The sequence below is a fragment of the Raphanus sativus genome, chromosome 1 (assembly GCF_000801105.2).
Source record: "Raphanus sativus cultivar WK10039 chromosome 1, ASM80110v3, whole genome shotgun sequence".
Classification (NCBI taxonomy): domain Eukaryota; kingdom Viridiplantae; phylum Streptophyta; class Magnoliopsida; order Brassicales; family Brassicaceae; genus Raphanus; species Raphanus sativus.
The window spans coordinates 9,524,932-9,538,506 of NC_079511.1; the positions used below are offsets into that span (position 1 = coordinate 9,524,932).

At 38.5% G+C, this 13,575-nt stretch overlaps 3 protein-coding genes and 1 long non-coding RNA gene across 19 annotated transcripts; 2 read left to right on the forward strand and 2 right to left on the reverse strand.

The window, feature by feature from the left end:
* Positions 1-18: 18 nt before the first annotated feature.
* On the reverse strand, positions 19-3,272 carry LOC108805668 (uncharacterized). The gene is made up of 7 exons (XM_018577607.2): positions 1,601-3,272; positions 1,439-1,494; positions 1,044-1,316; positions 726-962; positions 508-627; positions 296-424; positions 19-197 (listed from the first exon to the last, which is right to left on the reverse strand). The coding sequence occupies exons 1-7, from the start codon at positions 3,225-3,227 to the stop codon at positions 177-179; spliced, it is 2,463 nt and encodes an 820-aa protein (XP_018433109.1). The 5' UTR covers positions 3,228-3,272; the 3' UTR covers positions 19-176.
* An 85-nt stretch (positions 3,273-3,357) lies between these two features.
* Positions 3,358-4,683, forward strand: LOC108852874 (uncharacterized). The gene is made up of 5 exons (XM_018626352.2): positions 3,358-3,490; positions 3,614-3,782; positions 3,943-3,994; positions 4,235-4,301; positions 4,430-4,683. The coding sequence occupies exons 2-5, from the start codon at positions 3,627-3,629 to the stop codon at positions 4,518-4,520; spliced, it is 366 nt and encodes a 121-aa protein (XP_018481854.2). The 5' UTR covers positions 3,358-3,490; positions 3,614-3,626; the 3' UTR covers positions 4,521-4,683.
* A 738-nt stretch (positions 4,684-5,421) lies between these two features.
* On the forward strand, positions 5,422-9,083 carry LOC108813418 (auxilin-related protein 2). Of its 2 annotated transcripts, none has more exons than XM_018585966.2 (9): positions 5,422-6,228; positions 6,374-6,597; positions 6,702-6,910; positions 7,021-7,135; positions 7,217-7,314; positions 7,698-7,763; positions 8,033-8,122; positions 8,228-8,404; positions 8,677-9,083. In XM_018585966.2, the coding sequence occupies exons 1-9, from the start codon at positions 5,660-5,662 to the stop codon at positions 8,713-8,715; spliced, it is 1,587 nt and encodes a 528-aa protein (XP_018441468.2). In that variant the 5' UTR covers positions 5,422-5,659; the 3' UTR covers positions 8,716-9,083. The 2 variants fall into 2 exon arrangements, with proteins under 2 accessions (XP_018441468.2, XP_018441475.2); XM_018585973.2 differs by having other exon boundaries at positions 6,377-6,597.
* A 631-nt stretch (positions 9,084-9,714) lies between these two features.
* Positions 9,715-12,348, reverse strand: LOC108837169 (uncharacterized). 15 transcript variants are annotated; one of them, XR_008945492.1, is made up of 10 exons: positions 12,099-12,345; positions 11,895-11,984; positions 11,492-11,811; positions 11,334-11,402; positions 10,867-11,258; positions 10,718-10,792; positions 10,596-10,630; positions 10,417-10,500; positions 10,175-10,326; positions 9,715-9,947 (listed from the first exon to the last, which is right to left on the reverse strand). It is a non-coding gene; the product is annotated as an uncharacterized LOC108837169 (long non-coding RNA). The 15 variants fall into 15 exon arrangements; XR_008945488.1 differs by having other exon boundaries at positions 10,565-10,630; XR_008945486.1 differs by having other exon boundaries at positions 10,584-10,630; positions 12,099-12,344.
* Positions 12,349-13,575: the final 1,227 nt, after the last annotated feature.

The following is a 13,575-nucleotide window of genomic DNA, read 5'->3' on the forward strand; positions in this document are numbered from 1 at the left end:
TCTCAAAGTATTAGCAAATTCTCAAAGAAATAAGAAAACTTCGATTTACATATATTTTGTATATCAACAAATGTGACAAGAGATTCATATATATATACACGCGATTTTGTTCAGATATACACATCTTCTCACCAGAAGGTAGCCTTCATGAACAAGATGAGGAACTGTAGTTTTTGTTAACGTCCACTGTAATATACCTGGAAAATTCAGACAAAACACTTCTGTCACAAATCATTTTCAACAACAGAACAGAGGTATGTATTCAAGAGATAATTTGAAAGTGTGTGGCTATCACCTTGATGGTTTTATCCGCAAACCCTGCAAAGAGCTTGCCTTCCCAATATAACAAAGATGTGACGACTGAAGAACCTGGGATCGATCCCACGTGAGTACAGTCTAGCGATATCTCATCTCCAGATACTTCCTACAAGACAGTATGGTAGAAGGAAAACCCAGGCTCAAGTTCAGACCAGGTGATAAGGTATGTGTATCATTATGATTACCTACCTGGATATTGACAGTTTTGTCCCAACCTCCAGTGAATAGCCATTTACCGTTCAGGGCAACACTGAGAATTGCACTGCTCTGTATTTGCATAGACTTCATCGATGTCTCATCCCTCCATATCTGATATAAGAATAAGAGAAAATGTTTAGAAACCGAATAAACATAATCGAAGCAAGCCGAGCAAAAATGTTTTTTTTTTTTTGAAAACAGATTAAAACCTGTATGTCTCCGTTCTGATAAGCTGCCACTAAGGTACCTTCATCCGCAGCAAGAGACAGAATAGATCTTACAATACCTTGAGTCTCTTCCCCCAACACCGTCAAAAAACTGTGGTCACTTAGACTCCACAACCGAACAGTCCCATCCCAACTTCCACTGTATAGTACTCCATTTAGCACAACAAGCGTTGATACTACAGATTTATGACCAGTCATTGTGCAAACAAGCCTTCCGTCCTGGGAAAAAACAATCTCTATTTCTTCAATAATAAATCTTATCAAGACAAGCTTTACGGTGTGCAGGAAAACTAAACGTACTTGTAATGACCAAGCTTTGATAGTGTTATCTCCACTGCCACTGTACACATACCCATCTTCTGAGTATGCCAAGGCATGAATGCCAGAATATCGCCAGTCTTTTGGCTCGTACCACTTTCTTAGCGGCTGTTCTTCCAGAGGGAAACTTGTGCTCCATACAAATATACCTCCTCCACCATCGCCGCTGACACACACTGATTCTGCTCCCTTGATGTATATCAAAGCCATTACTTTATCCTGATGACCTTTAAATGTATGCACATGAGAGAAATCCTGCATTTAATATGAAAGATCCATATACCTAGAATTACTACACAGAACATATGAGAAAACTAAGCCGAAACCCTGCTTTATAAGTCAAAGAGAGAACTATAAATGATGATGATGATATGTACCTTCAGAGTCCATACATGTATATTTTTATCAAGCGAAGAGCTGAACAGAAAGTCATCTGCACATACAAAAGAGGAACAAAAATACAATTTGAGCATATAAAGTTGTAACTGAAAAATGTGTATTTTCTATCTTTCATCTGAGAGTCAAAATATAAGGTGTACCTCCAACTGCTAAACCTGTGACACTGTCTTGGTGTCCTTGCAGGTCCTGAGATTTTATTTTACCTTGTGAGAGTTTCCCAACAAAATCCTTGTCAACCTCTCCTTCCTCTGGCAAGTCTTCTTCTACTTCTCTGGATCCCACTACTACCAGGCGGCATAACTCACCTAGGACTAGACAAAACTCTTTCCTTTTCCCAGGTTTCTTCTTTTCCAATGCAAACATAGAACTGAACCTATGATTCATGACCATCCCCCTGTTGCATTTCCACAGATCAGTTAAAACTGGACGTGCCTGAGGATCAAGACAGCAACACTGGCGGAGAATTTCAACCATCGGTTTAAACTTCCCACTAAGTTTAGATTCCAGAGTAGAATTTAGTTTCTCAATAAGACATGTGTACAACACCAAGAGATCCTCAATTTCCTTTTCACATTCTTTTGCATCCACACCACTTACACTTTCTGTCAGCTCCTCAGAAAACCGTTTTCCACCAATAAGCATGATGAGAAGAAAACAAACTGGCCAGACATCGGAGCTATAAGAAACCATACATCCTGAGCTGGACTGTGTCATCAACAAGTTCTGCTTTCTCAACAGTTCAAACAATACCTCAAAGCTCATGAAAACACCATTCTTCACTAATCTCTTCAAAACCAATCCCATTTCAAAAGCACCAACAGGTTTGCCGCACGAGCTAGTTTCTTCAGATACTAGTCCATACACTTCCCTTCCAGTTTCCAGCAACTCGATCAAATCAACAAAAACATTCCCAAACTCGTCAAACTTCACACAAGAAACGCTCAAACACCCTACGCTTACCCCTTCCTTATGCAAACTGAGAAATGCCTCGCATAACTGCATACCCATCACTGCTAATAAACACAACGCATCATCATCTTCACCGATATCCTCAAACTCCTCCCACGAAAAGTCAGCAAGCCTCTCACCAACCAAATACAAGACCCCATTCTCCAAATCACCCCACAAGCCGAAAACTTTAGAGACACCTCTCTGTTCAACAACACCCATGATCACATCAAGCTCGTCTCTTTCCTCCTCTCCCATCTCCCAAAGACAACTAATCATCCTCAGGACATAACTAAACTCGAAAACAGAATCACAACCATCATCACGACGCTGGAACGAACCAACCCGTAAAAGACTAACCTTTAAATCATCACCCTTCTTCAGACACCCACACAGACGCGTAGAAGAAGAAGAAGAAGAAGAAGAAAAGTCGCTACCTTCTTCTCTCTCCACGGAGACTGCGTCGAGAAGCAGAACCCGATCTTTCCAAGCGGCGTAGAAGTCGTCGGGCCACGATCGAGCGACGAATTCGAAGGAGGGTTTTTTAGAGTTCCGGGTGGATTCTCCCGGCGGCGGCGCGAGGGTTGAGGTCGAAGGGAGGAGTCTGAGGAGATCGATGTTTTTGGGGAGAGCTGAGGGTCCCTGAGGTGGGAAATTGACGAGGACGGTGCACGCCGGACATCGGATTGTGTCCGGAAACTTCTTGGGGATGTTCGTTAGGCATTCTTCGCACGCCGTGTGGCCGCAGGAGAGCACGCGCGGAAGGGTGGATTCTCCGTCGTAGGACTGTAGACACACCGGACACTCCGGTGGCTCCATCACGACCGATTCGACTAATCGAACACAACTGAGCTAATACGACGACGTTTTTTCGGATGTTAAACAAAACTCGGACGTAAGGGTATTTCGGTAATAACTTACGATAAAACTGAGCTAATACGGCAACGTTTTCGCGTGAGGTTATTTCTAGACTATACGACGACGTTTTAGCTGTCTTCTTCTTCATTGCGATTTACCGTGGAAGTGAGGTCGTGACTAGAGGGACGAAGATCCGATCTGCTAGACTACTACGGTGTTTCAAGGTAATCAATTGTTTCTGCATTAGATTTGATGTTTGATTTGTATCCAATGCGAATTTTTTTTTGCGTTTGATATATCGTTTTGTTTTCTGAGGCGATGTTTTCATTTGCCGGTGGCGTGTATAGGAGAGGAGAATCAATGGCGGGAGTTGGAAGATCAATGGTTGGATCTGTTCTTATGTTTACAGTGGTGCTCTCGCTCCAAGAAGTGTACAGAGGGAAATTAGCTTCTTCTGAGCTGTTGACGATCATTGGAGGCTTCACTAGCTCCCTCCTCTTTCTCTTCTCTCTCACTGTAAGTTTTAGTTTGTTTAGCTTAGCTGCATCTACGATTCACAAATTTTGACATCTGTGGTCCTGAATATTCTGAATCAAACTGGTTTGGGTTTATCAAACTCGTCTGGCATTGTTTCGATGGCTCAATGAAAATATTTATATGAGTACTACTTTTGCAGTTCATTGGAAATCTCCAGGAATCTTCTGGCATGAAGAGTGGCTGGGGTGCAGGTAGGTTTCTCTTTGATTTACACACACACACACACACACACACAATGTGAATGTGATTTATTATTTATCTTTGCTTACTTTTATCACTCTGCCCCTAAATCAGATTTCTAGTTCTTAAGTTTGAGTGGATAAGTAGATTGCAAAAGCTTTCTGTGTTTCAAGTTGCAAGATGTCAATGCCTCGCACTGACAAAGTTATTAAAGTCATTGTTTTCTCGTTTCTTTTTTTTTTTAACGTCAGTGATTGTTGGGGAAATCATAGCTCTTGTTGCTGCTAGCACGGTGCATCGAGTTTGCATTACAACCTGGTAACACTCTTGTCCTGCTTAATATATATATATCAATCTTCGATCATAACATTATCTCATAACTCTCTCTCTCTCTCTGGCTAAAAGCTGTGTTTGTTTCTCTGTTGTTCAATTTATTGTTGTTGCAGTTTCTTGTTCTCCGGTGGGCTGTTATACGAGATGAGCAAGATCTCAGGATACATGCTCTCCAGAGCTGAATCAAAATCTAAAAGGCACTGAATCAAGAGGACGACGGGATTACTAAGTTACATGATGTTCTCGCTTTTGATAGATCTTGTTTACATAGTCTCTAAGGATACTTGATGAAATTTAGAATTTCACGCGTATCTTATGTTTGACTTGGTCGATATCCTCGCAATTCCATGAGTTGTGGTTATGACTTTGTGTTCTGCGTTCTCTATACAAATGGTCATACAGAGGCCCGCATCTCTATGCAGTTAAGCCTATAAAACCCAAATAGGTGACATAATTAAAATAGTCATAGACATATCTAAATCGTAATTATAAATTATTATTGTTGTGATAAATATATGTAAAATAATCAGAGCTTTTCAAAATTCAGGCCAGACGAAGTTCTGTGAAAAAAAAAAAAAGTTCTGTAAATGTTGGACTAGTGGTGGTGTAGTGTGTTAATTTGTTGTGTTTGGTACATGTGAAATTTACTTTTGGCCTAAATTTTATCATCAACTAGGAAGTAGATTAACATATACGTTTCTAAAGTCTGATTATTCTGGGTGGTAGCTTTAAAATTTTAAATGAATTGTGTGTTCGTACGTATTGTATTAATTGACCTTTTGAATGCTATAGAAGAACTTACTCGGATTTGTTCTTGCATAACTTACTCCTAATATGCACAAGTTCCTCCAAAATCTCGTAAGATTTATAACTGATACCAATAAATTTAAAAACACTAACACATGATGTATGAAAAGGGAATGTATGACCAATCCATTATAAGCCAGCTAATGGTAAACAGGAGTAGACAGGGTGTACCAATAATGTCAGATTGGTTTAAATTGAATTGGATCCTTTTGTGTTCCGAAAAAAGGATGGGATATGACAAAAAAAAAGGGAAGGTGGGAATATTTTAAAAGCAAAGCCATCTGTCACAAGACCCCACCAACCCCCACCCATTCATTCAATTTTGGGTAATCATCAATCAAACGTCGTCGGTGCTCAGATTTTTATTTCTAAGGCAGGAAAAAGAGGAGACGACGATTGTTTTTCGCTTCTTTCTATATTCCATCCACAGAATCTCTCTCTCTCCATCTTCACAATCCCTGATTTTCTCACCGGATCGATCCGGATTGTGTTTGTTTTTTTGTTTCTCTGGAAATTAATAATCGGCGGAGGCTCCGATGGACGAGTTTGGTGTTCTAACGGAGCGTTACGGGATCAAGCCCCAAGGCAAATCTGCTCCAATGGCTGCCTCCAAGCGTTCTTCTCTCAACACTCCCAGTCCCCAGACCTGGAAATCCACCACCACCACCACGACATCCTACTCCTCTTCAAATAAGGCATCCGGTACCAACGGATCTTCTTCCTATAACACCGACGACATTTTCTTCACCTCGAGCTCCAGTACTAGTATGAATGGCGCGAGTTCTGGTGGCGGATTCGACGATTTCGATGTTTTCGGCGGGCTGAACAAGACATCTTCTTCAGCGCAGAGTTTTAATAATAATAATAATAATAATAATAATGCTCATCATGACTTGTTTGGTGCATCGAATAATAATAATGATGATGATATATTTGGGTCATTCTCTTCGTCCACCAAGCAATATGCTCCCGTTGATGATCTGTTGGGTGATATGGCTGGATTTGGTCTCAAATCCAACAACCTCAACAATTCAGCCGGTTTGGGGAAGAATGGTTTTGATGAATTGTTACCTGGTTTTGGTCCTCCTTCTCATACCACTCCCAGGTCTGTGATCACTTTTATGAAAAGCAAAATGTTTATGAGAATGTGCTAATGTCTTGTGACTGTTAGATAACCTTCTTACATGAAAATAATTATTTTGTGTTTAATATGGTTTGAAATTTCGTTTCTTTTTGGTTGATTGTTTCAGCAGCAAGACTACTGCATCAAACTTTGCTGATGCTGATGACCCTTTTGTGGTTCTGGAATCAACTATCTCCGGCGCGCATTCTTCTTCTTCTGGTGTGTTCGTTGATCCACTCGATGCATTCGCTGCTTCTGTCACTTCTCAGACGAGAAAACCATCTAATACCGCCTCTCAGCCTTCTACGAAACTCAAGCCTCCGCCAAAACCGACTCAAAAAGTCAACAGAGGTTAGTAGTCTCTTTTGATTAACCGAAAAAACTATTATGTTGAATTGGAGCGCTTTTGTGTTTTCATGATGGTATCTAATTAGCCGAGGGATTTGTTTCCACAGCTAAGAGTTCAGTCATGTCTTCCGGAGACGAGCTTGGCGACTTTGCCATGGGTGGTACCATGCGCCGTAGTGCCTCAGCCTCTGACGCTGCTAGTAAATATAGAGAAGCTGAAGAGACGAAACAACAGTTTGGTGTAGATGACCTTGACTCCTTCTTCAGCTCTGGGCCTCGCTCCAGCAGTGTACCGAAATCACGGACAGCAACTGAAGTAAGAACGAACCACTTTTGAAATGTTTCTGTATTCCATTTACAAGTTTTTTCCTATTAAAGAAAATGTGTTCTATACAGTATCCTTATTATTTTCTTTCTGATGCAAAGGTAACTCCCAAGCCAGCAGTCAACGTGACAAAAAAGACGACTAATGGGGTTTCTAGTGCAAAGAAGCCTCCTTCTCCAGCAAATCTAGTGGATGACTTTTCTGCGCTTTTTGGAGGTAGGTCTTGTGACAACATGTCTTTTCCTGGCAATTGGTTACTCTGTGCTAACTTTCTTGGAAATGTATCTCTGTCTACAGAGGATCCTATATTTAAAGAATTTGAGGAAATCCCAGGGGAGACCGAAGAACGAAGGAAGGCCAGGTGGGATCGTGAACAGAGAACAAAGAGCCGTGTGGTATGTTCTGGTCATTTTTGTTTACTTTTGAATTCTCTCGTCTGGTGCTATCTTTACTCTTTCTCGTATGTAGCCGATGATGATATCTAATTAAGCTATATATACTGGTACTAAAACCTATGATGAATTTTCTCTGTGCTTGAAATTACCCCTTCTCGTTTAAAAGATTAGGTTAAGTTCCTGGAGAATGCGTTTGTCAGTTCTTTCCTTATTTGATTTAGTGGCCATGTTTGCACGTCAAAATTAGTGATATTCGTAGCGGACTGAGAATTCTGCAACGAATCTACTTTCGATTTTTCTATGCTCACTATGTTTAGCTTGTACTTGATTGCATAGCTTTGTTCTAGATGGTTTTACACTATTCAGTGGCTTTGAAAATGTAGGCACAGGCTGTAGCTGATATGAACAACCGTGATCATCAATCTCGGATTGAACAAGAACAGAGAACTGTAAGTTGTGATGTCTTAGTATTCCTTTCCTTGTCATAATGCTTGTCTATGTACAATGACCTTTTTGTATTTATCCGTCTTCATTATGATAATGCTCTCTATGGGCAAAGACCTTTTGGATTTGTTTATCTTCACTATGATAATGCTGTTTTTGACATATTTTACATTTCCGTTCGTAATTTTGTTTTCTAAGTCTGCATAGATTCTCTTTGTTTGTGTGTTTTAAATACCATTACCAACGATGTTTCCTTGTTAATCTTGCTTTTCAGAGAATTTCTGAAAGTGCTGATGCTGAGATAAAGCGTTGGGCAACTGGAAAAGAAGGAAACATGCGTGCGCTGTTATCTTCCTTGCAAATCGTGAGTTCAAATAAACTTTTTAAAAGTTGTAAAAATGGTCTGCTATCCATGTGGTCCTCCTATTCCTAATTTTACCGAGTTCTGGTTCTGTTTGGACGATGACAGGTGCTCTGGCCGGGATGCGGTTGGGAGGCTGTCTCTCTAACAGATTTGATCACTTCTTCAGCAGTCAAGAAAGTGTATAGAAAGGCAACGCTGTATGTTCATCCCGATAAAGTTCAGCAGAAAGGAGCCACCCTTGAACAGAAGTATATTGCCGAAAAGGTTTTTGACATTTTGAAGGTATTTTCACACTAGATCTGCATGAGCAACTCTCTTTCTAGAGTCTAACGTAGACGAAAGTTGACAGAAGAATCTTACTGGTTTAGTTCCCACCTAAATTGGTCAGTAGAGTTTCATGGACACCATGTTCCAAAAGAATTAGTAGCTTGAAAATATCTGGTTTGGATTCTGTCTCTTGCAAAGATCCACAAAGCTTACACTCAGCTTCAAGCAAATTTCGCTATACTAGTGTGTTTGGATTCTAAAGTGCTAACAACTTTTACATTGAACAGGAAGCTTGGAACAAGTTCAACAAAGAGGAGCTCTCGTAAGCCTGTTTGGGATCTAGTTACCCCCCGCGAGTCCTTCATTTCAGGTTTGAGAACAGTTTCCTTCCAGTTGACCTTGAAATCAGGAATGAGTACGCACAGCAATTGTTGATTTAGAGGTAGAGAAAAGACTTGAAGAGACTTTGGTACCTGTTGTTTGTGTCTCGTTTGCTTATTATCTTTACACATAATCATCTGCGAGTTTCCTTTAGTCTTGTCATGTTTTTTATCTTCTTTTCTCACATTTTTTTCTTTTACATTAACTCGGCACCTTTTCATTTTGTGTACAACAAAAAGACCATGGGGGGATATTGTATAGCCCCAAAAGAACCAATTTTTCTTTTATGAATATATGTCGAGTGTTATTCTTATATATACTAGAGGTTGGCCCGCCCTACGGGCGGGTGAATTACGATAAAATAATTTTATATTAAAATTTATTTAGTTTTATAAAACAATTGAAAATTATTCTAGATTTAATATAATAAATATAATTTGTTTTCTAATTATATCATATATAATTTGAAATTTTATAATTCTTATAATTCCATAAAAATAAAATCCGACCGTCACTCCTAATTTGACTTTTTATAATTTGTTTTTTAATTAGATCATATATAATTTGACTAAGTCTTTTTTTTTACATCAATTTCACTAAATCCAAAGTTACCCATTTTTCCTACACTTTTGAGTTTTGAGAGATGATGAATGCGAATCACCTTTTCTTGAGCACGTAATGAAATCTAGAAGGAACAAAAAACACATTAATCAGACATACATAACACAAAAGCTGATTTAGACACACTAAAATAGTAAAACATTTGTCCTTCCATAACCAAGTCTTCCATAATCTCCTCTACCAAACTGATCAAAATCATTATCGTTAGAAATGACTCTTTTCTTTTGAAGTAAATCTAAAAAAGAGTTTCTTGGGTTTCAAGGGACTAATAAATTCTCCCATCTGTTGTCAAAGCAACTAAATGTGTTCCTCCGCAAGAAAAATATTTGTAATAAGGTTATTGATCATTAAAGTTTAATATTTCTTTACATGAATGATGTCCTCTTTTAGACATCTCAAGATCAGTAAAGTTTGATTTACAACATGAACGATGTCTTTGTTATCTAGAAGATCAACTTTCTGTGGAGCTATTTTGCTGCTCTTGTCATTGTCACCTAACCCGGGCTTAAAATTAGAAGACCACACATACAAAGTTATTCTTGATGAAAATGAGGATCTAGCACATAATGATTGTTGAGAATGAGTTAAAAAAAAATATTAAGAACACATTTGAGAGAGCATGAGCGCTAAAAGGAAAAGAAAATAAGCACATCAATATCAACCTAAAAATACGTCTAAAGAGAGATAGAGAGAGAGATAGAGAGGGAAAAAGTTGTAGATCAAGCATCTGAAGGTTTTGATAAGTAGAAAATAAACAAATAAAAAGAAGAGAAAGAAACAAACCTAATTGAGATCGTCGAGGCCTTGGACTCGGACATGATGAGGGGTTGTGCCAATAGTCTGCCATCTTCTTCAAGAGGCAAATTATGAAATGCTCCAACAGCAATAAAACAGAAGTTTTCAAGACCATGAACACTCGAACAAATATTTGTTTTCTACATAGGGAGGAAACCAAAACAGAACATTCAAGTAGTAGCCAAATAATGCACAAATGGCTTTGTGTGAGTTTTAATTTGTCTCTATACATGTCACGGGAGGCCACGAATGACCCCAAGTCCACACATAACCTTCGCGTGTGAAAACTACTGGGTAGCACCACCTGCAGCAACCTGTTAAGAAGGTAAACCATCAGATGGATTATCAATTTATCATCCACAGATAAACATTAGAGACAAATATATCTGAGCACAACGTCTCCTCGTACGGATCTCGTCTTCACGACACCATGTTCATTCCCACCTGCGTGTATTTCAATAATCATTTAATATGATGACTTAACTAACCAAACAAAATAATTTGATATTAACAAATAACATAAAAGCGTACCCTACGCATATGCTCATCCTTGATCATCAACAGCTACCCAACAGTTAGGTGAGATGAACCCATGTATGAAAGTACCTTGTCGTAAAATCATATTAGTAACTGGAATTGAATAGTAGGCAAATAATTGTTTGAAGAAGTCGATTTCATACCTGCTCATAGATCAGAAGCAGTCCTAGCCCAACTAAAATTCTCACTTCGGTTGTGTTTCCTTGCTTCCCAAGCATGGATTAACCGGAAACGCAGCTCCGCCTTCCCCTAAGCAAAGAGTCGATGAAGCTGACCAATAGAAATGAACCCGAGACAGAGTCGACGTCTTATGTCTCTGGTTTATGTTTGTTTTAGTCAAGCTCAACTATAAAAGTCTAACGACTCTAACCGCTCTTCTTAATTCTTGTTACGCATTAGAAGTTCCAGCCTCCAACCCTCGGTGTGACACTTCTTCTGCTTCTACAATCTGCTTTCCTTGTTTCTTCTTCGAGTAGTAAACTTGCATCGGCATATAACACCACTAACAACACCTTCATGTTGGTTTTGGCTGCCACTAAGTATGATATAATTTTATGATAAATACAGCCACCACGTTGATACGAAAGCGAGCTAAGTCAAAAACACTTACATTGGTAGGTGTCTCACATATGGAGCTGCATCACTTCGTAGTCTTCATCTCCTGCTTCCAACTCTTTCGCTGCAATAACCAGTGGTTTGTGTAAGTCCTTCTGAGTGCAATCATCAAAGAATCAACTGTGATGATAAGCAGTGGATATTTAACTGAACCTTTAGGTTGTGAAACAAAGGAAGCACTTCTACATTTGTTCAAAAGTCCTTTCTTTGACTTCTCCATGTCTTCTTTCTATCTTCATCCTCCTTTCTTTTATGGGTTTCTTCGGTTTCACACCATCATACTTGTGCTTCTTCTGAGCTTACTAAAAGACAAAAAAGGAAGCAATTTTGTAAGTTAAAGTGTAAGATACCAAAAAAACAAAGACTTTCGCAGGAGGAAATGGAATGGATAAAGCGGTGTGTTCTGCAAGAGATGAATCGAGGCGTGTGTTCCTCATTGAAGATCTTTTTTGCAAGTCTTGTGTCTGTCTCTGCTGGAACATACTCCACAAGATCACGGCCTTTAGTGTTCAAAAAAGGTCTTTAATCTTAGTATTTTTGAATCCGAGTTTCTTACCATGACATCACCAGAGAGAACACTGAATAGATCTTTGCCTCAATCTTTCAGTTTTTTCTCCTTATCTGAAACGCTTATAATCACATTCTCCTATTTTCCTCATCCAATTAAAAAAAGAACACAATTTACAATACAAAGAAACATGATTGAGAGAACTATGCAAATGCTTGCGTTCGTGAACGCAAAAGTTGATTAATAATGTACCTTAAGAAGCTTGATTTAGATTTTCAGAATCTTGAAGTTTAAGAAGGTGACTCTAGGGCAGGAAAAAAGTTCAGCAGACGTTTTGTTGAGAAGATAAGGTGAGAAAGAGGAATCGATTGACTGGAACCGAGAATAATTGGAGTTGGATGAAAATACTAAAGAAGATGGGTTCAGGAAGGAAGACGAAGCGAGAACAATATTTTTTTGGGAGAGAGGTTGTCGATGGAAGCAAAGAGGATGTGTCATCTGATGTGTCAAACACTTATGTTTTAATTGGTTGATTTATTAATCCTACGTGGACACTCTAACCTTTGAGATTATTCTCCTTTTAATATAGTTTTGATTGCGTAGAGATGGTTCACCTTTTCATTTCACTGATATCAGTTTCATTCCCATGGGTGTGAATGTGTTTGTTCATAATTATCATTGTACCTCGATCAATTATTATCTGTTAACTATTCATCATAAACCCTAAAGATAGCATCACGCATAAAATAAAGTAGAAAGATGGCATTATTGTTGATAAAAAAAAAGACGGCATTATTGTGAACACAAGTGATGTCGAATAGTAATTGTCATCTATGAAATCACGAGTCATTTTATATTTCACAGGATAGGCTAAAAGGAAATGTGAAGGAACATAGAGATATCTATAAGAGTATAAGACCACTAGGACAAGTAGTAGCAACGAAGTTCCAAACAACAAGTAGTGAGTGGAAAGAAAATATCCTTCCAAACAACAAGTAGTGAGTGGAAAGAAAATATCCATACACCATATGGAATGAGATGATCTCATAAAACAACGTAAATAGTAGTAATTGGTATCATGTGGTAGCGGTATTTCGGTAGATCATTTTGTTTCTTAACTGTTCTCTTTATGTGGCCCAAAAAAAAAAAACTGTTCTCTTTATCGATGTATCTAATGATTCTAATCAAGAGGATTATCTAAAATTTATAAGCATTTGTTGTAAAAACTTTATTTTACTACAATAGAGACAGCTAATATTTGTAAAAATAATAAGAACGTTAATTAAAATTACAATACAGAAATAAACGAATAAAGAAAAATTGTAGAATCGAGATGACTAATCTTTTTCTTTAAATCTTTAATGTATCGTTCAAATTCTCATGATATAACTGAATGTTTTTGTTTTCCATTATTAAATAACAGAACTGATTGAATCTATTTTTTTTTTTTGATTAACCTGGGGATATCCCGGATCTATGGAAGGGTCCAGACTAATCTCCAAGGGGAGGTGCAGTCCACGGATAGACCCTCTCTCCGGGTATGCAAATGGGCCCTAAAGCATAGGGCCATATCCGTGTTGATGTCCAGAAATCATGACTTAATTTTTTCCAGCAAGATTCGAACTCACAACCTGGGTGCAGGAAAGAACCCGTCTTTATCATTGGACCATGATGTTCTGGACGATTGAATCTAATTTTTATATTATAATCTCTGATACAACAAATAAAA